This window comes from Polyodon spathula, chromosome 4 (assembly GCF_017654505.1).
Source record: "Polyodon spathula isolate WHYD16114869_AA chromosome 4, ASM1765450v1, whole genome shotgun sequence".
Taxonomy (NCBI): domain Eukaryota; kingdom Metazoa; phylum Chordata; class Actinopteri; order Acipenseriformes; family Polyodontidae; genus Polyodon; species Polyodon spathula.
This window is the reverse complement of record NC_054537.1, coordinates 89,996,704-90,024,247: the sequence shown is the minus strand read 5'-3', so window position 1 is coordinate 90,024,247 and position 27,544 is coordinate 89,996,704. Positions and strand designations below refer to the sequence as shown.

Below are 27,544 nucleotides of genomic sequence, written 5' to 3'. Positions count from 1 at the left end.
TGCAGTGTACAAAATTGAAGCCACATGAAAGAAAAGGTTTTTTAAAAATGTACACAAAAGGTTTAAAAGATAAAAAAATATATATTTTTAAGACGTTTGGTGCAAAAGCCCTTCAGCTGTTTAAAAAGAAAGTAAACACAGACTGCACTATATAATTTATTACCTTTCATTTAAATTCCAGAGGGGGTTATCATGTGTTAATAAAACAAAACAAAACAAAACAAAAAACCCCTGTAAACTTCAATTATTACCAGTAGATTTTATTGTAATGATTTAAGTACAGCACTATAGAGCAGCGTATTACTTACAGTACAAAGATTACAAATTCTACACATGGTTGGGAATATAGTTGTAAGTACCATACAGTATGTATCTAGAAAAACAGTCGATCATGGCAATATTTCGTACATATTAAGTTAAAACAACAATGTTAACACAAAAACATATACAAAATGTATTACACATTATAGTTTATAAAATAAACTACCATGTTACACTTGCTATAACTTAATAAATATCTATGTATCTATATTAGTTTGATAGCAGCTATTGTCAGCAATACTCTCCAGTGTTTCACAGGTAAAATTTTTAAACAGTATTAATACACAATAAAACAATTAGTTTCTAAAACGATTTGTACACTCAGTTATCAGCTAAACATTTAGAACATATTGTGCAACATGCAGGTGATATTCACTGCCAATTCACAAACACAAGCCGTTGTAATATTTGTTGAGTAGAAAACTCAATTAAGGAGTGGCGTCACTAACACTTTGAAAGACAATTGCATTGCTGCGTGATTACAATAGTACACTAGCTCTGTCCATACAATTTAATTCTGTAAAATAGTTTTCTGATAAAAATCCGATCAGTTTACAAATATTGAAAAACAGAACGCATGTAAGTAAATGTCGAACTGAAGCCTGTATCTCTTGTTGGAGTAGACTTCATAATGTAAATTTCCATCCATTGTTGGTCCGGTTTGCTATTTATATTTGTCATCTTTGTTTTATTTGTTAAAATTATAAGGGGGGGGGGAAAAACTTGTTTATTTCAAGTTATTGTTGGCAATGCAGTCAGCAGTTGTTTTTGAAAGTTTAGAAAAAATGTTTAAAAACATAAAAAAAACTCCAAGCACTGTAAGTTGTGTGCTGATTACCTCTCATCTTTAAACATGCGAGCTACTGATTTAATATCAGAATGATCCCAAATGTTCTCAGTTTGGTGGCTATGGATAAGATTTTTTAGCCATAAAATATAAACGATTATTAAAATAAATAAATACATTTAAAAAGGCAAAAAAAAAAAAAAAAAAGGTTGGAAATCCCCATTCACATTTTAGATGTTTCTTCCCCAATTGTACTATTCACCAGTGTGTATTTACTTGTTGTCAGATGTCATTCAATGGCATTTTGTGGATGTGGCTCTCTCCTGGTCTGTCCCTTCTGTATGTTATTGTCTTCTCATTTGCAGTATGAAAGTAGTCCTTTTTTATTTTAACATAAAATGACATTGTTAATGGAGATTAATTTTTTCATATGTAACCCCAGCCCCCCACCCACCTATGTTGGACGTAAAGACAAATTTACCTTCTTTGTTGATAAACTAAAGATGTCAACTGGAGACGCGCCTTTCACATGGTTCTCTCGCATCACAATGCATTTCAAGATCCCTATTGCCATTACTCCAATCACCACCGTCATAATGAAGAACATGATAAATGTAGGAAAGTAACTCTGCTCAGTTATACATTCTGTAAAAAGAAAACACAGTCCTTAATGCATTGTTGACTGCAATAATTCTCTAAAAAAAGTTATCCTGCAAGCCATAAGGCCCCATACAGCAGGCAAGGTTTATAAATGTACCACGGATTATAACAGTTGAGTACATGAATAGTGTGAGCGAGTCTAATCTAATTCCCCTTTCAATCCACTGTTCTTGAACTTCAGTTATTATTATCTACCTGGTTTATGCCATTACATTCAGGTTTAAGACTGGAACATTTGTGTCCTGCATGGTCTATTGTGACCTCTAGAGGTACAAACGAGTAATCACATTAAAGACAATTAAAGTTTAATATCAATGGACCAATAATTCAGCCACCTCTCTTCACTGAAACGCTGTATACTACATAATAAAACACTGAAGTACAGTACATTTTAAAAACATATCAATCTCATCTCACCTGGGTATCTGAAGATACGGATCTGTTCTCCTCCAAAGATAGGTTCCATTTGAAATTTATAGTGGCATTTTTCTTTTGTTGGAATAAGACAGTTTTTAAAAGTTTCACTTTCTGAGTCTGGAGGAAAGAAAAACAGCTTCTGTATAATAAAACATTATTTGTGCTTTGATTTCAGTTAATAGCTTCATTTTAACCATTTAAAATATGACAGAGGGCAAAACATTTTACAGACAAATACATGTAACTCTTTTAATGAAAGGAATCACGTTTGTTATGGTCCATATATTAACAGTTTAAAATTCAAATGTGGATAAACCAACAAAGGCCCATCCTAAAAACAATGTATTGTTACATGCATACCAGTAATTCTACACAATACATTTTACCAAATGTGGACATCTGTTTTTACAATTTAGCTAATAAAATCACATTAGACATACCAAAAATCTGATTGACATAATGTACCATGGGGGAGCAGGTCGAGTTGCACTGTGTTGTTTTAGTTTCAGTAAAGTCATTAAACAAGTGGCACTGCACACATTTCCTAAAACGAAAGAATAAAAAATACAGCTTTTAGTTCAAAATATAGTTTGTTATGTGGTAAAAATGTACATATTAATACTAAAACATTATCATCTGTTTGTATTAATAAATTCAGATAAAATAAAATGAAAGACACTGATAAAATTTAAATATGCAATTCCCAACACTTACAGTAACAATTGGATCAGTGTAACACTTGGTTCACCCGCCTACATGACCATAGAAAACGAGTGTCTTGCATAGATAGGAATGCAATTTGCATTCACTCCTACACTAAGCATGTACTCCTACAGTATTTGCTGATATTGTGAATACAGTGATCCTTCTATTAATCTATTAATAAAATGTTAATTACCGGTTTGTTTCACACAAGCTTTCACAGGTAGGACACAGTTCACACAATTGACCTGAACTTCTTGGATCTTCACATTGGCACTGCCCACAGACACACTTCCCTCTTCCACTGCAGAGCCGAGAGTCTGCCGTCAAACAGGTCTCAGTAGAGACAGAACAGTTACAATTTTCACCCTCCCAGCCACTGCTGCATTCACACTTGCCAGATATACACTGACCATGACCTAGCAAGGGAAATTATGTTATGAGCATTGGGTGCAGCACAAGTCTGTTTTTGCATTCCTATTCGACTCTCCCACTTGGTTGAGAATGTCTGTACTGCTTTCTACATATGTTTTACAAAAACTAATAGTGCAACTAACCCACCAAAAAAAATCATTGTTCACTTTCTATACTCAGCATATAATCCGTAGTATTTGAAACGTCCTCAATAACTAACCACTGGCATACCCAAACACTGAGTATCAGGACAGACCCATCGTCACAAAAATTAGTCTGATATTAATGTCTTAGCAGTGCAACTAACATACCGTTAACGTGGCATGGCACAGCAGCATATTGGTTCAAACCTTACCACCACAAAGAAGTCCTTGGTAGTAAGGGCAGGAAAAGCCATCCATTTCACAGTATTCTCCATAGATTCTTCCAAGGCTGCTTTGGTCACATAAGCATTTTCCACATAAGCAAAGACCTCGACCGCTGCAGGCGGGTTGCATTTGGTCTGCCTGACAGTTTCTTAAAGGAAGCTGGTCATCCTTTGTCTTCTCTGCATGGTTGCACCTGCAGTTCTCACAGTCCTGAGGAGTCACTTCATCCAAGCACCTTCCAGGAGTGTGTTCTGTTGCACTGCTGCACCGGCATGAGCAGGACCTCTGGATTCGCACTTTGGTGGTTTCATTAAAACCAAAAGGCTTTAGGAATATATACGCTCCATCTCCCGCACTGTGACACTCTTGCATTCCAACTGTTATATTGAAAAGAACCTGGAAAAGTAACAGTTACACAGTTAAATTCACTGGACAGGTGGAATATCTGCAAATGTCAGGTAGGATTGTGCTTGAGTGGTTTTATACTTGAGGGGTTTTTATGTTTCGTGTCACCCTCCAGGAGGAACGGTGGGCAAAAAGTACAAACGGAAAAAAAATTGTGCTTCACTAGGGGTTTAACCAGCAACTAACTGATTGAAGACTGAAAGGAGGAGCCATTGCGACATTATCTTTGATACGTTATGAAGAAAAAGAAAACTGCAGAACCCATCAAAGCATGTAGGGTGTGGAGGTTGGAAGGTGTACAGCAGTTATCACTGAAAACACTGTATGAAGTAAGCCAACTGTATCTTAAAATTAAAGCCAACATAAAAAAAGTATAGTAACTTATAGCTTTAAAACTTTTTTTTTTTTTAGTTTAGTTCCCCAGAAATAATTCAGTCACTTCCATCCATAGCTTTGATAAAATCTAAATGACAATCAATGAGTAAGAACTGGGGGTTCTATTTACAACCTAATATATAATGCTCACCATTATACCAAATATCGAGCACCAGGTCCCAACCAGAATTGTGTTTGTTTGTTTGTTTGCTTTCATAATGAAAAAGGATAATGTGTGTTATTTAATAAAATAATATCTCCATATAAAAAGAGTATGAAAAATTCAAGGACTGGAAAAAAAAAATAAACCATACCTTTTCATTTGGTTTCAGGTTTCCACATTTCTTCAGGCCTGGGGATGTTGAGCCATCAGGACAGATGGCAGTGACGTCAACAAACACCCCTTTTATCAGGCTTTCCACCTGCAATTCCACCTCAGATAAGAGTTTCTGGTAAAAGAGAATGGCGTTAGGGAATATAACATTTTCTGTTTAACAGGGTTTTATCAGAAATGAAAAAAGAAAGAATTGTCTAAAAAACAGAGATCTGTTGACTCGGGCCTTGTGAGCCAGAAACCTTGATAATGGAACATTGTGTAAAAGCAAGTTTTCTGAGGATTTCTCAAAAGCTTATAAGGGCACAAAAGCCTGTTGTTTTATCTGCAACAAGAATCGGAGCAGATCATTCACGTTTGCAGAAAAAGATACAGTACCAAACCAGTATTTGTTATAGTAACATTAAAAAGCTACTATACCGTCTGCATTTTCTTAATACATTACTTCTTGCCTGTTTATTTTCTTATGAATATTCATGTTCTAATGCTTTTTCTGCTTATACACCACCCATTCGATATATCACAGGTGTTGGGGTCCAATATAAATAGAGAGCCACAATATAGCAAGGGACCCATAGAATAACCAATAGGCTAACAAATACTGTACAACCACTTCCTCGTTTTATTGGGGGCGTCGGCGTCCAGTATAACCTGCTTTTTCTCATTTTTCGTATAAAAAAGAAGCACACTGCTTTAAATTGTACAGCGGAGGGTAATTGCTTCTCATCAACTTCACAGTCTTCAATTAATTTCTTAAAGTCTTCCCCTCCTTTCTTAAATGCACAAACCCGCTGCATTGAAAAAATCCTTTCATAACACAGGAGGCTTGTTGCTAGGAAGATGACGTAACTGCCTTGTGACTTTTGCTAGTGCAATGCTTCCAACGTGTGAACACCTCTTTGGCTAAAATAAACCGCTTCAGCAAGTAGATATTTAATTTGCTTTGTGTAATTGTGCAATATGTGTGTATATGATAACAGTACAATATTAATACTTTGTTTCTAATTGTTTTGTATATTTTTGTTTGTGATGTGCAGTACGAAATAAAACGAACAATAATTCTAAGGGCCTATGTATATTGCAGCTAAGACATATGCAGTTAGACATTAAAAATGGGGAGCCAACTCCAGGAGCGCGATATATCCGAATATGCAGTATAGCGAGGGGCGATATAACGAGGGGTGGGTGTATTATTACTTACTAGGCTTACTAACTAATTTCATTGTTCAACAAATCAAAAGAATAACTTCTGAAGGGAGAAAGTTTATAAAATGACCACTTGGGGTCTACACATGGCTGCTATGTTGCATACAAAACTAACGATAATTCATATAGTTAGAAGTAGGCTAAACAACATTGAACTTGAAAAGTAAAAACAAACTGTTTCACCTTGTATGCATCTACCACTAACTCTTTCAGATTGGATGCCTTTGATTCAAGTTTTCCAACCACAGCACCTGGCAGTAATGGAATGAGATCCTATGTAGAAAGACATAATTATTATTTTTTTTGTGCATATTTTAACATCATCTTGGGCATATCAAGCCTACATACGGTATGTTCAACGCTTTAGGAGATAAATTACCTCATACCACGTATATTGTTGTCCTTCTATGGCAAAAATAGAATAAATGCTGTTTTCTGATAACTTTTCAGCCAGTTGTCCTATAGTTGGATGTTCCTGAAAACAACGTAAAAAGACAACCCTTACTATTATGAATGGAAAAGGTGCAAACAAAAGGTACAGAACTATGGAGCCTTCACTGTGATCCTTCGTCCACTATTTAAACAGAGGTACCTTCATTGAGAAGGACAGGCATCTCAAGACAGCAGCACAATAACCTGAGCTATCAGCTTTGTGAACACTGTGAAAGAATACGTGTCATGGGCAGTGCATGGAATAGGTAACATAAAATAAAGTATATTCAGGGAACACTGGGATTTACTACAAAACCCCCTGGTGGCCAAGAATTATTGAAACTCCATTTCACCAATCAATCACCCAAAACATAGAATTAGGGCTTCTGGTTTTGGGGGTTTATTTTTGATCACGTGATGTCCCTTTAAACATATTTTGAGCCGATTCACTTTCTTAACGAAACAGTAATTACCAAAGGAAGTTGTTTCTTTTTACCCTCATATCTTGACTGAGTTATCAAACGACGTGCATTGATCTCATCTGATTCTATTTGAACTGCATTTCGTTCTGGCTCCAATAGCCAAATTCAGCTTAGTAATTTCCACTGCATTAGTTTCTAGTAGCACGTCACTAATTTGAACAAATCTGGTGTTCAGTTAAGTCTTAACAACTATTAACACTATGTAACACAATTTCTGTTCCTGGGTAGTAAGTGTTATTTCCTAATTGCTTATGCCTCAAAAGTACAGAAAATGGCTATTATTCCCCACAAACTTTGCTTTTGTGACCAGGACAGTCATATTTCAAAATATCACTATTTCCAATGGGAAAACGAGCAAATGTGTGTCTTTTCATTCACATAAAGTCAGAAAAAAACAACATATGAATCCAAATTAACATGTATTTATTCTAAAGTAATACAAAAATGACTACAAAAGATTTAGAAGTGAGTAGTTTTTCGAGATTTACGATTATACTGTAAATACCATTTTCTATACTTTTGAGGCATAAGCAATTAGGAAATAACACTTACTATCCAGGAACAAAAAAAAATAAATAAATTTGTTACAAGGTGTAATTAATGTTTAAAAGGACAGAGAGAGATGGAAAATAAAAACCAAAAACTAGAAGCCCTACATATAATCCTTCGGTCAATGGTAAATTAAGGTGTATATGCATTTTCTAATCAATCCAAAAAAAAAAATTAGCCTTCTTCCCTCAGATAGGCTTATGAAGAGCTTAAAACAGCATTTTGTGTTTTGGCATGCAGTGCCAGTGACTGGAGTCTGCAGAGTTTTAGCTTTCTCCAGCAAACAGGTATTTGGAGTTCTTAATTGGATTATGAAAGCGTGCAGAAGGCAATCAGGGCTAGCCTGATTGAGGAGACAATTCAGCTGGACTAAGTAAAAACCCAGCTCATTTTCCGCAGTTTGGCTTTGTGACTTGGGGGAGCTGCATGTTTGTGAGTAAAGATCTGAATACATAAGGAAACATGTTTCCAGAAACATTGTTGGGAAACTTTTTCAAACAGCATGTGATCATTCCTACTGCACACTCCAAAAATGGAGGAAAGTCTCATTGCACTGTGTGGTGCTGCACTTGTAAACTGCACTGAAACTTTATAAAAGAAGGGAAAGCACCGGACCAGTCGTGTGGACAAGGGAGTGGATCCTGTAATCGTGACGAAAGAGAAGCGGACCGTCACCTTTTAAATGAACTGCGCTTCAGTTATGAGTTTTAGTAGTATAGATCCAGATACTTTTGAGGAGCTGCTGAAGTTTGTAGGACCATGAATAACCTGAAATGACACTACAATGCACCAGCGTACATATCAATCCAAAGACTGATTCCAAAACATGTCATCTTCTGTACAAGTACTATCTTGCATAATCACATGGTTGATGACTCATGTTCAGAGTCTCTCCTGATGGTTAAAGGCAAAATATTTATTGAAAATGTTTCTCAAAGTAAAACCCTTGTCTACTCTGGGATGGTGTTTTCTTGTTTCTGGAAACACTGAAACATCCAGCACACACACAAGGAAACATTTTGCCTGGATGTGGGGCTCAAGCCTATAATTAATACAGAAAGCATAAAAAACAAAAGCTGCATGCACATATCTGTATGAAAACTGTTTAGAAGAATTTGTGTTCTACGGTGAAACAGCTTATCTGCCCTGTAATAAGTTAGGGAAATTGAGTCAGTGTTCTAAAGTCCACATAAGTTTAGTTAGTTCTCCATATAGGGTTTTTTTTTTTATTTCTTAAAAGGGCCAGGTGGTCCGATATTTCAAACTTGTAAATAGTTTAATTAAAGTATCCTTCGATGTTAAAGGTACTTCTGTCTCCTGCCTGGATTACCTGACACACCAACACTAAAACTCCAACCCCAAAATGTGAACGTAAAAATGTGTACATATTTTTCTACACACAGTTCAATCACTAAAAAGGCAACAACACCTTTTAAAAAATTTCAATCCATTTTTTGTTTCAAAGTGTACATACTGTATTTTAATTAAAGATTAACTTACCATATTGGCTGTCTCACTATATGTGTTATTAATCAGGTGACAGTTTCCATCATGAGGTACAACGATTCCCGCTAACTTACTGTCGAGTGCCAGATGAGAAGGTTGATCAGTCATCACAAGTAGTAAATGTTTTGCTTCTTTACGCCATCTTATATGGCTCTAAAAACAAGACATTTAGAAAACAAGTTTAGCTTGCTCCCAGGAAGAATAGGTAGGAAAACCTACCAGCAATCCAGTGACGTCAATAGTTGTTTGTGTCTTTAACACCTGGAACGCTCCTAATGCTCTTATTTCTAATCTGTTATCCAATCCTCCAACAACCCCTGGAAACTATTCTCTACCTTCTCCTCCCTCCTCAACCCTCCCCCCTCCTCCTCCCTCCTCTATATCCTCTGATGACTTTGCCTATTTCTTCTCCTCTAAGATCTCTGATATCCGCAAACTCTTTAGAACCTCTCGCTCCACCCACCTCCTCCCTTTCCAACCCCAACACCTAGAACTACCATCCTGTCTCCCTCTTACCCTTCCTCTAAAACCCTTGAGTGGGAAGTACACCACCAGCTCTCTGCTTCCCTGTCTAATCACTTTCTGCTCGACCTTCTCCAATCTGGTTTCTGCTCTGCTCACTCCACTGAAACGGCTCTCCTGTCTGTCACTAACTCGCTAAACTCTACCCATGCTGCCTCTCTCTCCTCTGTCCTAATTCTCTCTCTACACCCGCTCCCTGGGCCCTCTCATCGCATCCTGTGGTTTCTCATACCATTTCTATGCTGATGAACCCCCCCCCCCCCCCCCCCCTCTGACCCCACCATCCCCTCCCATATCTCTAGCTGTCTGTCTGCCATCTCCTCCTCAACCTCAAACTCAACTTCTTGAAATCTGACCTCCTTTTCTTCCCCTCCTGGTCTTCCCCCTCCTCTGATTCTCTATCTCCATTCCTTTAGAATCTACCATGCTCTCTCCCTCATCCTCAGACAAGAACCTCAGAGTAACCCTGGACCCCTGCTTCTCCTACTCCCAGCACATCTCCACTCTAGCAGTCACCTGCCATTTCTTCTTGAGCAACAAACAAACAATCCAACCCTTCCTCACCAACTACTCCACACAACTCCTTATCCAGGCCCTGGTACTCTCCTGCCTAGATTACAGCAACTCACTCCTGGTTGGCATCTGTGCGTCCACCACCCTCATCTTTCTCTACATCCCCACCCAACCTCTCCGCTCTGCCTGCACTAGAAGACTTGCTGTACCTCCTCTACGCTCCCCTGCCTCCAGAGCCCGCTCCTTCTCCACCCTTGTCCCGCAGTGGTGGAACGACCTTCCTACGAATGTCAGGAATGCCCCTTCCCTGACCACCTTCCTGCGGCTCCTCAAGACACACCTCTTCAGACAACACTTGTAAAACTCAACTCTTCCCCTCTGGACAATATAACACTCTGCACTTTAACCTGCACTTATCTGCTCACCTGCACTCGTATCTAACCCTGATGTAACTATCAACACTTATCTGCTCTTGAACTGCCCCGATATCAAATCATACTGTATTTTGAATTTGCTCATATTAGGACTAGTCATTGTATTTTGTATCTTGCTCTTATTTGTACTGTCATTCTTGATATGAATTTTTTGTATACAACTGTAAGTCACCCTGGGTAAGGGTGTCTGCTAAGAAATAAATAACAATAATAATCTCAAATGACAATATAACATGTCATCATTACATCACATGCAAGATTGAATTGTACCATTTTCCCCCAAAACTAAAGAGAAAATTCACGTTTCTGTGCTGCCTAATTTGCCTTGGACCACATCCTGTTTTTGGAATGCCTTGACATTGCATATTTTTTGGTCCAAATCAACATCCTCTCATGCTGGAACAATAGACCCCTAGATGTCAGAAGCTAGACATCATTGCAAAACTCAAATGGAAGCAAATAAAGAGATCCACTGTTCTTTTAATAAAGTATTATTATTATTATTATTATTTTTTTAAGAATGATAAAAGGACCAGCATTAAATCTAACCATCTGTATGCCTTATCATTAAAAGGCATCTCATTATTGCATGAACTTTATCCCAGCAAAAGCCTGTTTGTTCCACATTACTTTATGTAAATATCAGCAAGGCTTTTCATGACGCCTACAGTAAATGAAATTGACAGAGTGAACACTGAATGTTTATCTGCTTTCCAAAAAATGAGAATTGGTCTTGGAATTTTCTTCTTCGCATTCTTTTTCAGCAAAAGTGCTAACTGTAGGCCTCACAAAGATTTGTTTGTTTGATGCAGTTTTAGGACTTTAAAAATAAATGGACCTTTAATCCCCATATACAAGTTTACTGTGGTATACCACCCATATTGCCCGTATAGATATTATGTCACTAGCTAAAAATAAGTTCACATATCAAATCAAATGTTAGGTCTTTAGGTAAATTCGGCCACCGATATGGCTATGAACAAAACATGAAACCTTAAAATGACTTCTGTCAGTCAAATGAATTATGAATCTAAAAGACATACCAATTTTGAAGTAGATTACAAATAGTTGGTTCCTAACTGACCTAAACCTATTTCACAATGTCAGCCACATATTTTATTAAAGATGTTTGATGTGGAATTGCCCAATTACATTCAATTAATCACCTCTCAGTAACGACTAATTACATATATTGAACATAATGGCACTGACATTATTCTGAAAATTAAAATAGAACCCAAGTTCAAGCATACCAATAGAAATGAAATGAACATCCCTGGCTAGCTTTTAAACTGGCACTTTCATCAGTATAGCATAAGCATAGCTACTTAAAACTTTGCTATGATGAGCCATAATTAATCATTCTCAACCACACCAGTACCCGACTCGGACCTTTGCTCCTTAATCCTGGATTCCAGGCCAACTACTTGCACCCTGGATCCCCTTTCTACTCGCTTCTTCCAATCCATTGCCCCTGCTCTTCTTCCTTTCATCTCCTCTCTCATTAACACCTCTCTGATCTTTGGCTCCTTTTCCTTAGCCTTCAAACTGCTCATGTGGCCCCCATTTATAAGAAACATTCTCTTGACCTGTCCTCCACCCAGAACAATCGCGCTATCTCTCTCCTCTATGCTTGTGCTGCCTCCCTCTCCTCCATTCTAATTATCCTTGACGTCTCTTCTGCCTTTGACGCTGCCAATCATGCTATTCTTCTCTCCACTTTCTCTGACCTGTGGATCTCATGTACCGCTCTTGCCTGGTTTTCTCTCAACACATCTCCTACGTGGCATGCACTTTCTGCTTTTTTTTTAGCAACATCTACCGAATCCATCCTTTTCTCACTACTTATTCCACTCAACTCCTGGTCCAAGCTCTTGTGCTCTCTAAATTGGACTACTGTAACTCTCCCCTTGCTGGTCTCTCTGCTTCAGCTATCAGTCTCCCTTCAGCTCACTCAAAATTCTGCTGCTTGTCTTGTTTTCTCCCAACCTCACTACTCTCATGCTACCCCTCTGCTTCGCACCCTCCACTGGCTACCTATCTCTGCTCGTGCTCAACTCAAGACCCTTGTTCTTGCCTACTGCTCTCTTCCCCGTGCTCCCCCCTCCTACCTCCAACTGCTCGTGTCTTCCTACACCCCTCTCGTCCTCTCCGCTTCTCCTCTACTGGCTGATTGGTCATGACTTCTCTCTCTCCATCCTCCCATGCCCACTCCTTCTCTTCCCTAGCCCTTCTGTGGTGGAACCAGCTACTAGAGAACTTGATGACTGCTCCATCTCTCACCGCCTTATGCTGCCTCCTCGAACCACCTGTTTAAACTGCACTTGTAGATCTCTTGATCTACCCATCTTACCATACACTGGACTTGCCTAACCTAAGCACCATGTTCCGGACCCTCAATGAATGCACTATTCTGGCACTACTATTGACACTGTAGATATAACTTGTTGTAATCTTAACTTGTTGCTTCCCAGTTCATACTGTATTTTAGTTGTACTAACTACAGTATTTAAATATTAAGCTTCCTTTGTAGCCCTGTACTGCCTTGTACGTGCCTTGGATAAAGGGGTCTGCCAAATAAATAAATAAACAAATAAATAATAATGCCCAATCACTGCTGTACAAGTTTAAAGATTGTAATCTTAGTGGATAACTAATGATTCAATATTTACCCGCAAAAAGCACTAGGCAGAATTTTTTTATGACCACACAAGTAACCTTTCAGGAGATGGATACAGGTGCATAAGAAAAGTTAACTGACACATATATCTGTACTATGTGATATAATGCACCCTACTTTTATTTGATTTCGAAAGACATGGTCTTCTGGAAAGCTATATGACTAAGATTTTCTGTAAAACACTATTGCCGAATATTTTATTTCCCCAGCTGTTAAACCACAAAGCATGACACATGCAGCACTAACCTGACACACAGCTGCCTGGAACATAGCATCAAAACCTCCTTCTGGTGTGTCCATGTTTCCAGAAATGCGCTGCTGTTGAACCACTCTTGTAAACTCTGTGACGCTTTCAGTAAGAGAAAGCATGTGGATAAACCCATGTGCTGGCCTGCACTGTATATCATAGTCACTGTGTAACAAAGAATTGGCAATAAAAAATACAGACAAGTCATGTTTTGGTTGATCACCATTATACAGGCTGCATAGCAGATGTGAAAGTTCAGAGACAACAGATTCATATCAATATTATTTAAATATGCAATACATACTTGTTTTAAAATGTTTGAAATTTGAAGAAACAAAAGGACCATGTCTCCCACATGCATTGAATTTGTTCACATACAGTACGAAGCAGATATGAGACATGTGTTGCAGTAGTAAAACATTGGATAAAAGTTTGGAATCAGGTAATCAAAAGCAATACACACCTGCAGGGATTCACGATTTTAGGTGGATGGACATTAATGTAAGGGGAAACCGGCTTGTCCACAAATGATCCAAAGCCAAGCCGAAAGTCACTGGAAAATTCTTGCATTTTTTGCGACAGAGAAAATCCAACAGACTTTAGTTTATCTAAATTGTCTTGCATCGATGCAGATACATCCACCAAAAAGTACATGTCCACAGGATACCTTTCCAGTTGGTGTACTTCTAAAATAAAGTGTACTTCACTGCCTGGAAATAAATGGATTAAAATATATATATATATATATATAATAAACAGTACATGGTACTCTTAAAGGAGTGATGAGCAAGTCATTATCAATGGTGCCCATTTCATTGACAGAAAATCCGTCACTTTTTTTAACATCTGGATATGCCAAATTAAAATATAAAAACAACAGTAGCAGATAGAATAACTGTTTCAGTGTTGGTTGCATCCCCAGTACCTATATGAGCCACTATGGCATCTCACTTAACAGCATATTCTTTTACAATGTTCACCCTTAAAAGGGTCTTTAGTTGCTTAAGTTAGCTACTCAAATGTTTTCTCAGCAATACAAGATGGAAAATAACATAAAACTGGAAAGACCAACCTGGTCGCAGATGTAATGAAACATCTCTTGGTGTGGCCTGTGAGCTTGTTGAGACGGCATTCATCAGTACCTTCACTAAGGGAGACTCAATAAAATCTGATATACAGCCTTTCTTAATTAGGTTGGAGACAAGGTCACATCTTTCATGCAGTGCAGCTCCAACCAGGAAATCCTATTGAAATTGTTGAAGCACAGAACACATTAATGAATAACTTAAATATAATGGTATTAAAGCTGCTACATTACTAAGACAAAACGGAATTTACAGTACTAAGCAAACGTTAGTGCTAACAGTTAGGGTTCCCTTGACCATATGCATACCGTGATCTATAGCTGTTGCTCCTAGTGCACATTTCAGTGAACACATTTATTAAGTAGCAAAATAAACAACAAAAAACAAAAGTAAAATGTATTTAGGGGATCTCCTGATGATAATTGGAAATTAGATTGATTATAAGCTATAGCAGCTAAACTTCCCATCTTGTGAGTTTTGATTTAAAATTGTTACACTTTTTTTTTTAAACTTGCCCATCCTATGAATACAGGACCAATATTGACAAGTAAGCTCAAGAAAAAAAAAAAAAAAAAGATACAAGGGGTGTATCTTCGTAATGCTCCCTCTTTTTTTTCATATAGGGTTACTACAGCAGAAACGTTTTTTGTTCTTGTTTGAATTTGTTATGCTGCCTTCTGTTCTATGCACTGTGCTTCTTTGAAAACTGCCCCCACATTGCTTTCGGCCACTCAACCATGGCCTAATAAAGGAAAAACCATTTGCTTCCTTTCAAATACTGGAATAAATCAACACATAGCTCAAAATCTACTAAGCTTGTCTTTGTTTATATTATCTAGAGCTTTTATTTGTGTGGAAGAGACAACGGCAGGATTACATTTCATTCTTTATCATCAGAGTTTTGAGAAAAACATATGTATGAAAAATTCCAAAGCAAGCATGATCCTCTCTAGATTTAATAACTTTACATGTTGAAATTCAAGGTTATATTCTTATACAGTAGGTAACAGATTTACTGTATGCTCTGTTTCTTTAAAGTGTTTGTGTACCCCTTTACAGAAATAACTATTTGGTACATGCTATTGTTAATCTGTTTTGTTAATATTAGTAGTACATACAGGAAGAGCACTGTACCTCTTGAAAACACCATCCACATTCTGGTCCACGGTACAGACAGTCATTGCAGCTTGATATAGAGGAAGAGGTACACCTGTCACTAGCTGAAAAAAAACAAAATATGCTTGCATTGATAAATGTTGTACTTTTTGAAATCATAATGAAATGCATCACAATGGCTGAAAAAAAGGGTTAGGTAGTGTGTTAATTACACGCTTTAATTTTATGTTCACTAGTTTGTTCCGATTGTGTTTGCGTTTGCTAACATTTCTGTGTACCTTTTTGTGAGAGGTGGCTTACCGTCAGTCAGCATCAGAGTGTACTATAAATAGGGCTTCATTACAATTACTAGAAGAGGAGGATTGTTTTTTCTTGCGAGACTATGTTACAGTTCCATCATAGGGAGTATTTACACGTTCATGGAATTTAAAACTAAAATAAAAATTGTGTTGAAATATTAAAAAATGCCTAAACACACAGAAACCCCAGAAGAATATGGGTATGACCAGAAGGATTTCGTTGTGGAAGACAGCAAAGGAAAGAAGGTACCATTGAAGTGTGCAGGTACTGTCAAGTTCATACATGTTATGACAGAAAAAAAAAAAAAAAAACTGCCAAGAATTTTGGAAAGTAACTGAAAACAATAATTTCATACGGTATATAAAAAGCGAAAGCTCCCCCAAAAATGATTTACCTTAACCTTAAAAACGGCTAAAAATAACCACTGAAAAATTAAATTAATAAACAGAAAAACAAAAGCCCTAATTATAAAGCCTCTTTGTCTGTGCATGGGAGATTTCTTGGGGTGGCCGATTTCTAGATGTTTATGGTGACTCCCTCATGAGAAATGCAGTTTGGCCTGCAGATTGAAAGCAGAGAGCCTGTTACCAAGATAGTTTCGATGTTGGAAATGTGCGTTTATCTTAGAATTACCTGCTTTTCCTGTACATACTAGATAATTGTGGACATGTGTTGCTGTTTGACAGCTTGTGCTGGCTAGCGCTCTGTTGCTGGTATTAATGAGCGCATGTTTCCCCATATCAACCGGCCTTGTGTTATGGGAAATATCAACTGGATGAGCTATTTTAAAACTTGAAAAACTTGCTCACCAGTGCTTGGAAATTCTGGGCTGTGACTAGTTAAAACCGTGTGGGTGCGTGCATTTGCTGCTGAATGACAGGCAAGGGATTGAGATGGAGATTGAAGCTGATATGACCCGAGAACAGGATTTACTTACATATCAACACGCTGAACAGCTCATGTGACACTACCAGCAATGGCAGCACACACAGTACATACCACACATTGTACAAAAACTCTGGCAGGATCTACAATCTGTGAACGAATCTTCTCTGTCCAATAGCAAACAAACTCTGGCTGCTCGCCCAGCTGTCAGTAGTTTGGACTTGCTTGCTCACACTTCAGTATCCAACCCTGGTTCTCGCTCTCTCGCCCCCCCCATCCCCCCGTTTGGGCCAAAGCCCTTCAGCTGTTTAAAAATAAAAGTAAACACAGTGCAGTAAACATATAACAACACTGCACTGTGTTTACTTTTCTTTTCAAACAGCTGAAGAGCAGCTTATGCCCGAAATATCCTGAAAATAAAAGATTTAGTAATATTTTAAACGAAACCTTTCTATATTATAAAGATATATCTATCTTTTAATATATATATATATATATATATATATATATATATATATATATATATAATATATATATAATATATATCCTTCAGCTCACAGGTTCACCAGCAGGAGGCGTTCATGGTAGGCTAGGAACGAGCCCACAAGTGTTGAAGATAACACAATGATAGCTGTGGTCAGCGTACTTGCCTGCAATGTCAAGGAGCTAACGGAAGAACATGCTGCATGTGTGGTTAGGTAGGGGATCAGGGTTATACCATGATTAATTCTCATTAGCCTTAATTGGCCCGCACCTGTAGTCTGCAACCATCCAATTCCTGGATGATCCAGCACCTTTAAAAGAAAGCCTTTACAGCCAGTCAAGGCCGGCTTCTGACCAGTGAGCAGCGTGAGCTTATCTAAACCCAGGACTGAATGGGAGTACAAGAGAGCAGCTGAAACTGCTTTTGCGACTGCAATCTTCTTTCCTGGGCCAGTGGCACGAGATGGCACTGGTTTTCCCATGCCAGGAGACAAGCTGAAGCCAATAAATGACCTGGTAAAACCAAGAAACCAATTACTTATTCACCGAACGGACGTGGTTAACTGTCCAGTTAGTTTACGTTGTTTTTTTTAATATATTAATCCTGTTTTAACTGTTTATTTTCTTTATACCTTATTACTTTTTGAAGTCACTACTGTGGCATTCTGCTTTTTTTTTTAATGGCTCAATATGCAAATATAGCCTTGTCTGTGTGTACGTAAAGTTTGAGAAAATGGAAACTGCTGTGTACTAAAATGATCAATAAGAAAAACTAAAAACAGAAAAGGATATTTTAGGTACTTAAAAAGGTAGAATAATTGATTACAAATCAATTATCGGGACGTTTCGGACTATAAGTCCTTTATCGGCTGAATACAGAAAAACAGTACTTTAAGAAGTTGATAAAAAACAAACAAGTAATCTTTTAAACTAAATTCCAGAATGTTAATGATGTTAACAATCTCAGAATAGAATGTTCATTCCAAATGGCTCCAAAGTGCCCAGTTTGAAAATAAGTTCACAATCTTTTTGCTTCCTGACAGCATTAGTTCCATAACAATGAACTATCCCACAAATGGTTATGTCCTCAATAGTGTGGTCATCTCTGTTAAAATATCTGGTGACAGGAAAGGTAGAGGTGTTAATTCGTATACTTCTCAGATGTTCCACAAAGCGATCAGCTAAGCGCAGTCTTGTTTCACTAATATACAGCTTGTTACATTTGATGCAGCCAATGCAATATACTATTCCTTTACTAATGCAAGTAAAAGTTTCATGGATAGTAAATAAGGATTTTGCTCCCTTAACTACTGTGTCGCTGTGAATAATTTTATTTATGTATTATTGTATAACAAATAAAACACAGCAAATATGACAACGGAACTACAACCTTATATATACAGTTCTGGAAAAAATTAAGAGACCACTGCAAAATTATTAGTGTCTCTGGTTTTACTATTTATAGGTATGTGTTTGGGTAAAATTAACATTTTTGTTTTATTTTATAAACTACTGACAACATTTCTCTCAAATTCCAAATAAAAATATTGTCATTTAGAGCATTTATTTGCAGAAAATGACAACTGGTCAAAATAACAAAAAAGATGCAATGTTGTCAGACCTCAAATAATGCAAAGAAAATAAGTTCATATTCATTCTTAAACAACACAATACTAATGTTTTAACTTAGGAAGAGTTCAGAAATCAATACTTGGTGGAATAACCCTGATTCTTCAAGCACAGCTTTCATGCATCTTGGCATACTCTCCACCAGTCTTTCACATTGATGTTGGGTGACTTTATGCCACTCCTGGCGCAAAAATTCAAGCAGCTCGGCTTTGTTTGATGGCTTGTGACCATCCATCTTCCTCTTGATCACATTCCAGAGGTTTTCAATGGGGTTCGGGTCTGGAGATTGGGCTGGCCATGACAGGGTCCTGATCTGGTGGTCCTCCATCCACACCTTGAATGACCTGGCTGTGTGGCATGGAGCATTGTCCTGCTGGAAAAACCAATCCTCAGAGTTGGGGAACATTGTCAAAGCAGAAGGAAGCAAGTTTTCTTCCAGGACAACCTTGTACTTGGCTTGATTCATGCGTCCTTCACAAAGACAAATCTGCCCGATTCCAGCCTTGCTGAAGCACCCCCAGATCATCACCGATCCTCCACCACATTTCACAGTGGGTGCGAGACACTGTAGCTTGTAGGCCTCTCCAGGTCTCTGTCTAACCATTAGACGACCAGGTGTTGGGCAAAGCTGAAAATTGGACTCATCAGAGAAGATGACCTTACTCCAGTCCTCTACGGTCCAATCCTTATGGTCTTTTGCAAACCTCAGCCTGGCACTTCTTTGCTTCTCATTGATGAAGGACTTTTTTCTAGCTTTGCACGACTTCAGCCCTGCCCCTAGGAGCCTGTTTCGAACCGTCCTCGCTGTGCACTTCACCCCAGCTGCCATTTGCCATTCTTTTTGTAGGTCACTTGATGTCATCCTACGGTTGCTGAGTGACATTTGAATGAGTTGGCGGTCATCCCGGTCAGTGGAGAGTCATTTTCGCCGTCTGCCGGTCTGTAGCTTTGTTGTCCCCAATGTGTGCTGCTTGACCTTGTTCTTATGAATCGCCGTCTTTAAAATTTTAAGGATGGAAGCAACCCGACGCTCACTGTATCCCTCTGCCAGTAAAGCCAGAATTGAACCCTTCTTTTCCTCACTCAAAACTTTCCTTTTCAACTCTTTGGGCATGGTCAATAGTTATTTTTTGATTCCAATTACTTTTGAGGTACTACTAGCACTGTTTTGCCATCCAGCTGGTCCTATTGCAAGAGGATAGTGATGACCACAGGAGTGGTTTTTATACTTTTCCTCGTTAAATAAGATTTGGTTCAGGTGATCCCCTAATCAGTACCTCATTCAGCAGAATGAGGTGTGCCTGTGTTGGAATTCAATAGACACTGGAATGGAATGGCTGCCATACATGCAGAGATGCTGATTTAAGAAAAATGTCTCTTAATTTTTTCCAGAGCTGTGTGTATGTATATATATATATATATATATATATATATATATATATATATATATATATATATATATATATATTACAAAGTAATGCAACATATTTAATACAAACTTGTATTTAAGACATAAATGCCTGAAATATAAATACAAGAAAGCTTAACTGTCTAAGAAGAGGAGTTTGTTATTTGTACGAAACACGCCCCTATGGGCTGTACAATGTAAAATTGGTACAATTTTAGCAATTTATATTTTTTCTAAGAGTATGATAAATTGTTAATTGTATATGTTATACGTTTAAACTGTACAACATCTGTGCCAACAAAAACAAAAAGAATAAAAGGAAACAGCAACTGTTTTTCCTGCCTAACATCACAGATGCCACCATCACTGTCATTTACTGTCCTGGATGCGCAAAATAGCTTCCTGTGGAACAGGAAGACTGTATTAACATCTGCTTGTGGAACAGGAAAACTGTATGGGGGAGTGTGGCAGGGCAGGAAAGCCCTGCGTGTAAAAAGGGGGCGAGGCAAAGCCCTGCTGATTAAATGTGTATTTAATCATATGGGTGTGTTTAAACTTAAAGAATGGTTTGTGCCCATGTATGATTATGAATGTGGCTGGTGCAGTTTAATGAATTATTGTTTGAAGGGGGTAATTATTGTTAGATGGTCACCAGTATAAAAATTGCTCTGTTTTTGGGGTGGGTGTTCGGAAGGAGGAACATGAGCGAGAATCTAAAATGGAAAAAAAAAAAACTGCTACGGTACTTGTTTATGTTCATGATTTGTTTTTGTTAAACCTTTTACCTTTTATTTTTGCTCTATGAGCAGTGTTTTTTTTTTTTTTTTTTTTGGTTTGTTAAAATATTTATTTTATTTTTTCTTTGCCATAAAAACGGTACATGAGCGCTTTGTCACCCGTAGTACCTGTGTGTGCCTGTCAGCTTTCTGGTCTGGGAATGTTACTGCTCAACTACCCTGGCACAGGGAGTAATTCCCCATTAAAACCTGTGTTTAGCAGGAACATGTCTCCCACCAAGCCCCCCCCCCCCCCAAGTTCTTAAACTAATAAACTGTTTACCAGGCACCAAAACACATAAGTGTACAACACAGTACTTTTCCAGGTATGTGTTGTACACAGGTCTCTTCTCCAGGCCTTAGCCTTAACACAGACAGCCTAAGTCAGGCTTACACTGCACATTTTTGCAATCGGGAGACACAGTGCCACACACATTTCAGACAAGGACCCATTTCTCAAAAGCAACTTTAACCTAACCAGCATTGTAAGACAGTTGTAACGGCAATGTTTGCAAACTGCAGTGTTTCCTAAACACCACCATAAGTCCAGTTGCTCTTGAATGACTACTTGAGTTCACAAGTGATCTGGCATAATCTTGGCATGTTCGTGGAGTTTCTTATTAAGCAATCTTTATTTTATATAGCATCTTTCATAGTGGACCACCATCACAAAGCACTTTACAAGATGCAGTAACAACAAGAAAATCCACAATACTTTAAATACAGAGAAATGCATAATACATGCTATACAGTAAAAAAAAAAAAAAAAAAAAAAAAAAAAAAAAACAATGCACAATAAATTTAAACACAGTGGAAAGTGCATAATACATGATAGTAACAGAGTGCATGAAATAGTAGCATCAGTACGGCAGCTAATAGGAGATATCAGGCTTAAAGAGCATGGAAAGCAAGAGAGAACAGGTGGATCCTGAGACCTGATTGAAAGCGAGCGACGGTGGGACCATCACACACCAAAGCTGGGGGATAGTTCCAAAGAGTCGGAACCATGAAGCAAAACGAGCGTTCTCCAAGTGTGGTGCACTTTTGCTTGGGGATAACAAGCAGGCCAGAGTCGGAGGGCCTCAGCTTGTGGGCAGGGCATCAACAGGTTGAGGAGGTACTCGGGACCTGTGTGATGAAGGGCATTGTAGGTGACCAGGAGAGTTTTGAAAATAATCCTGAACTTCACTGGTAGCCAGTGCAGCTGGGCAAGACGGGGGGTGATGTGAGAATGTTTTTTATATCTGGTAACTATCCTGGCAGTGACAGTCTGAACTAATAGCAGTCAGTTTATGGCACGTGCCGGCAGACCACCACATACAGTTGCAGAAGTTGAGTCGAATAGAAAAAGCATTTCCGCATCCAGGAGGGAAAGGTAGGGACGGACTTTGGAGATGTTTCGAAGATGGTAGAAGGAAGATTTGACCACGGAGGAGATGTGGGCATCAAAGAAGAGGTTTCTGTCAAGAATTACACCAAGGCTTCGTACAGTGGGGGAAGGCAGGAGCAGAGTGTTTCTGAGGTTCAGGGCAGCTATATTTAGATTCATAAGTTGAGTTTTAGATTCTACTAGACACACACAGCATGTGTGGCCTCAGTTGCAAGGTACACACATGACAGAACACAGCAAGTGCTGCTATTCAGTGGTGTTGCTTTGAATAGTCAGCAACTCCACCGTTGCACAGATGTTCACCTAAGTGAAATCCTGTCATTTCTTGTGAACCTCTTTGCCTCATGCTGGACCAGTGTTTGAAGCTTTTACTTCCATTGCAATGTCCTCCCACATCTTCCTTTGTCTTTGATTTGTTACGTTATTTTGTGGATTACAGAATAATATATCACTGTTTATTTCTACTTCATTAATTATTATTTCTACCTAATTTTGGAGTTATATATATATTGATATATAATATATATATATATATATATATATATATATATATATATATATATATATATATACACACACACGTTTAGTTAATACACTTCTTTTGACTGCATTTTGAACCAGTGATGCATTTTTCGTTTGATTTACAAGAAAACTATATTTTATATATTGGCTACTCCATAAATTAGTTTCAAATCAGTTTCCCAACAAAGCCCTACAGAATATATTGAACGCCTAATGATTCGCGTGAACATCATGAACAAGCTGCATTTTCACTAGTTTTGGATAATGCACTTCAGGAGAGAGACTAAAGGCAGCAGGCCGACGTGTAAGTAGCACTCGTTATTATATAGTCACCGACAGTGGACCACGAATAAGGGGTGACTAATATCCAACTGATATATAATAGATATATGGCATATATATCTATATAATATATATATCCATATATATTATATATATATATATATATCTATATATATTCCCATTTCCAGATTTCAACATTAAAAGAGCCAATCAAATCGCGTGAAAGTCGCCAAAAGGCTTCTATATTCACAGCGTTTTAAAAGTCAACAACTACATACATGTTTCGCCTTGTTTGCGGTTCATCTGTGCAGTGTAACTGTACTCCGAATATATTACCTCAGCCTACAGAGTTTTCAAGAGATGTGTGTCCCTCAATTAACCTGAAGATACCATTCACAAGTTACATACAGGTACGTGCAGTGTTTTATATAATTCCAGTTTAATATAATTTGCGTCTTCAACGTATGATGTATGAACATTATCCAAGGAAATTATTGTATAATTGCTTAATCAAATTTACTGTTGTGAAATAGGCAGTATATGAGAATAAATAAACAGACAGGTGTGAAAGATGTAAGGTTAATTGATATACTTATGTTAAAGGAGTAAAGTAATTTAATGTTCACACTTACCAGACTCACAAGTTTCAAGCGTAGCAGTGAGCATACATACGGTGTAGACCATCTTCATTAGACTCTGGTAGTATTTATGTAGACAGCAGGCAATCATAGCAGCTGAGAAGAGACTTCTACAATTTACTCCAGTGCTAGACTTTCAAACACTGATGTGAAATCCCCTGAGAGGGGAGAGCTCCACAGCTTAACAAAGAAAAGAAAGTGGAACAGTTCACAGTCATTTTTTTTTTACACGTTATCGTATTTACCGAGTAACCTTGGTAATCCTTTTCGCATTTCTCACACAAGCTGCCAGAGCAAGGGTTATTTGTTTGTATAACAGCTCGCTGTTTTTTTTTTTTTTTCAGGAAAATATTTTGTTTCGTTTCGACTCGGCTGGTTATTTGTGTTCTTTGCTCATTCAGACACCAATGTCGCCCTTGAACATTGAACAAAAAATTCCTTTCGGGATAACCACGCTTTATATTGTTTGATACCTTTGTTTGAATTTCGAACCAATCTACGAGTCGAGTGTCTGTCGTTGCAGCAATGACTCATTTAATACTGTGGCAACGCTTGCAGCCCACTGACAGTTTAATGAATGCGAGTGCATATTAGTGCTGTGTAGGCGGTATGAAGAATGAAGTGATATCACTGCCCGATTAAAACGCCTTTTTTTTGTCGTAAGGGATACAGTTAACTGTATCTGGTTTAACATACTGTTGTCTTGCTTTAGCAGGTGTGAATTCCCACAGGTAAGGAGTAGCTAAGTAGGGGGCAGGAGAGAGAGAACGGCAGGCTCGAGTGGTGAGCGGACAAATGTGCTGAGACGTGACGATTAGTGAAAGAGGGCCTGCCAGAGAGTGTGTGCAAACGAAGCATGGGAGGGACATAGAACGAGAGTCCAAGAAGGCGAGAGGGAGCGAGCGACTGAATAAGGGAAAGTGGGAGTAGGAACGATAGGGACGTTTGTTGTTTTTGTGGCGTTGTCTTGGCCAAACAGGGACGTGTTAACCCAACCAATACAATGGTTATTCATTGCACCTGGCAACATCTCCCTCTGCTGCTTTATCTTAAGCTTGGCACGGGTCATTACAATATTACCTAATTATATATTAATTCCATAATTATAAAGATGTCCTAAAAACGGTATCATGCATGGTATTCTGGTAGAAGTCCAAGGGAAGTGTGGTATCACATTAATCTCCAGACATGCTTTTTGTGTTATTGATGTGTCTCAAATACATTACTTTTGTAAGATCCTTTCACTGATGTAAAGTACAGCAGTAACCAGCACTAGTGTATGCTGTTCAGAGATGGGGTTTGGTGGTTTCTCAGCAGTCATTCTGTTTCAGTAACTGGTTAAGTTTCTACACAAGCACCAAACCTGGTGATGAACCACTTCCGGTAGAGATAATGGCCCTGAAAAGCAAAGCATTTCCGACAGTCAGAGAGCTTTCTGACTGTTTTTAGTGCTCCATCCTAAAATCAAAAGTTGTCGGAAAGCATAAAAAGAGTCCTGAACCCCAAATTCCGACAGTTTGGGAAATTTTATGCAAATGAAGCGAGCACCTAGTTAGCATACCCACCGTCCCAAAATCAAAGCTGTTAGCGAGTCGTTCCCGAAAAAAATATATCCGCCTGTTTCAAGTCCAAAAGGAATCGAACAGATTGAAAGAGGCAATATAAAAGCAATACGCTCAAATAAAACAGGGTCTGGTGGAGGAGTGAGTGTTAGATTGTGATGGAACCGAATGTGCTTCTTGGGATTGCTGCAGTATTAGAGGATGAAAAGAAAAATAGTAGAACTTTTACCCTAATACGGAAACCCAGGCGCAGCCGAAAATACACTCCACGAGTGTATTGTCAAAGGGTCGGTTGGCTGGACCTTACAGAACCGCAAGTGATAAGAAGATATCAGCTTGATAAAGCGACCACATTAATGTGACGAACTGAAGGATGATTTGCAGTCAAGCACTCTGAGGGGTCATGCATTGCCAGTGTCACTCAAAATATGTACAGCTTTATCAATTTTTGCTATCGGTTCCTTCCAGAGTTCAACAGGTGATGCGCCTGGAATCAGTCAGATGTATGTGTCTAATTGTGTGTCTTATTTTACAGCTGCTTTAGTAAAGAGGTCACGCAAATACATCTAATTCCCAGACACACCACAGCAGCAGGCAAATGTAAAATAATCATTTATTGACATTGCTGGTTTTCCTGGAGTCCTGGGAGCAGGTGATTGTACACATGTTGCACTGCGTGCACCTGTGATGAATACATTAGAATTTTACAATCAAAAAAGATTCCATTCAATGAACATGCAGGTGTTGTGAAATTCTACCTACCACATTATGCATGTATTTACTAAATTTCCTGGATCGTCCCATGACGCCTTCATTATGGACAATTCATTACTTAGTACATGGTTTAAGGCAACCCGAATGTCAGTGCATGGCTCATAGGTGACAGTGCCTATAGTTTACAGCCTTGGTTAATGATGCTCATTTTAAATCCCTGATCAGAAGCCGAACAGAAATATAATGATGCACATACAGCTTCTCATACATGCATTGAATGAACTTTTGGCATATTAAAGTCACGTTTTAGATACCTTGATCGGTCAGGTGGGTTATTGCAATACACTCCGTTAAATGTAGCAAATATATTTTGGACTTGTTGTATATTGCACAACATTGCTTCATCCCATCATATTGACGAGACTGAAATAAACACTTTACTGGATGATGAAGATGATGATATGATGAGCCCGCTGATGTACATCCACTTGTATCCAGTACAAACTCAGAGGGCCAGGCAAAGAATCTGTCCATCATTGAGAATTTTTTCTCCTAACCCTCCCCTCCCCCTCCCATGGTTATGTTAAAGTTGAAATATGTACGTTTATCAATAACCCCCTATCAACATGTCTGGATAACAACTCGGGACAAGCGATACAATTGACTTTGAACCTTTTTTATTACTTGTCGGCATAAAAAAAAAATAAAATAAATGTACAAAAAAAAAAGGAAAATAAACATACAATTCATGGATTTTCAAATAAACAGGAATGTAGCCTATACAAACATTTTGTCTAATAACAAACACCCCAAACCAGCCTGCCACGTCAATGCACAAAAACACTTTTATCCGTTTTCATTTTTTATTTCATATATCTAATTTGATTACATGACGCCTCACACTGCCATTTCTTGAAGAGCGATCGCATTGTTCCTTGGGAACTAACTGTGGGGGCTAGCAACATCTTGCACAGGCTCCACATTAGCAGGGTATGTTACCGTCTCTTCAAATAGACTCAGCGCTACAGTTGGAAAATAGAATAAATAGAATAAATTTCCTATATATGGAATCAAGTTTTTCTATAAATTTACATAAAGTACAAAATTGCACATGTGGCAATAAATGTATTAAATCTGAACAACATATCTTAACAAAATTACATAAAGATGCAGCTGCTTATGTACACATCTGTAGGGTGTCATAGGCTCCCTCCACACTTCCAATGGCCACCTTGCTGAACAGCAACAGTTTTTGTTGCCTCCCATGTATGCAAGTATTTTCTTTATTTGAATATGAATGTCATGCCACCTTTTTTTTAAATTTGTGTCCACGTTCGCTCCCTGACCAGGTGAAGAGGGACTTTTTCTGTTTTTGAGTGTGTGTGTGTTTTTTTTGTTCT

General features: G+C 38.2%; 1 protein-coding gene across 1 annotated transcript; it reads right to left on the bottom strand.

The window, feature by feature from the left end:
• Positions 1 to 244: 244 nt before the first annotated feature.
• LOC121315075 (integrin beta-8-like) lies at positions 245 to 24,431 on the bottom strand. Its single transcript, XM_041248975.1, has 15 exons — positions 23,863 to 24,431; positions 15,574 to 15,659; positions 14,427 to 14,598; positions 13,818 to 14,064; positions 13,354 to 13,519; positions 8,953 to 9,111; positions 6,369 to 6,464; positions 6,173 to 6,262; positions 4,764 to 4,898; positions 3,657 to 4,065; positions 3,084 to 3,306; positions 2,626 to 2,729; positions 2,186 to 2,302; positions 1,590 to 1,753; positions 245 to 1,486 (listed from the first exon to the last, which is right to left on the bottom strand). The coding sequence occupies exons 1-15, from the start codon at positions 23,957 to 23,959 to the stop codon at positions 1,391 to 1,393; spliced, it is 2,361 nt and encodes a 786-aa protein (XP_041104909.1). The 5' UTR covers positions 23,960 to 24,431; the 3' UTR covers positions 245 to 1,390.
• Between the last annotated feature and the right edge of the window lie 3,113 nt (positions 24,432 to 27,544).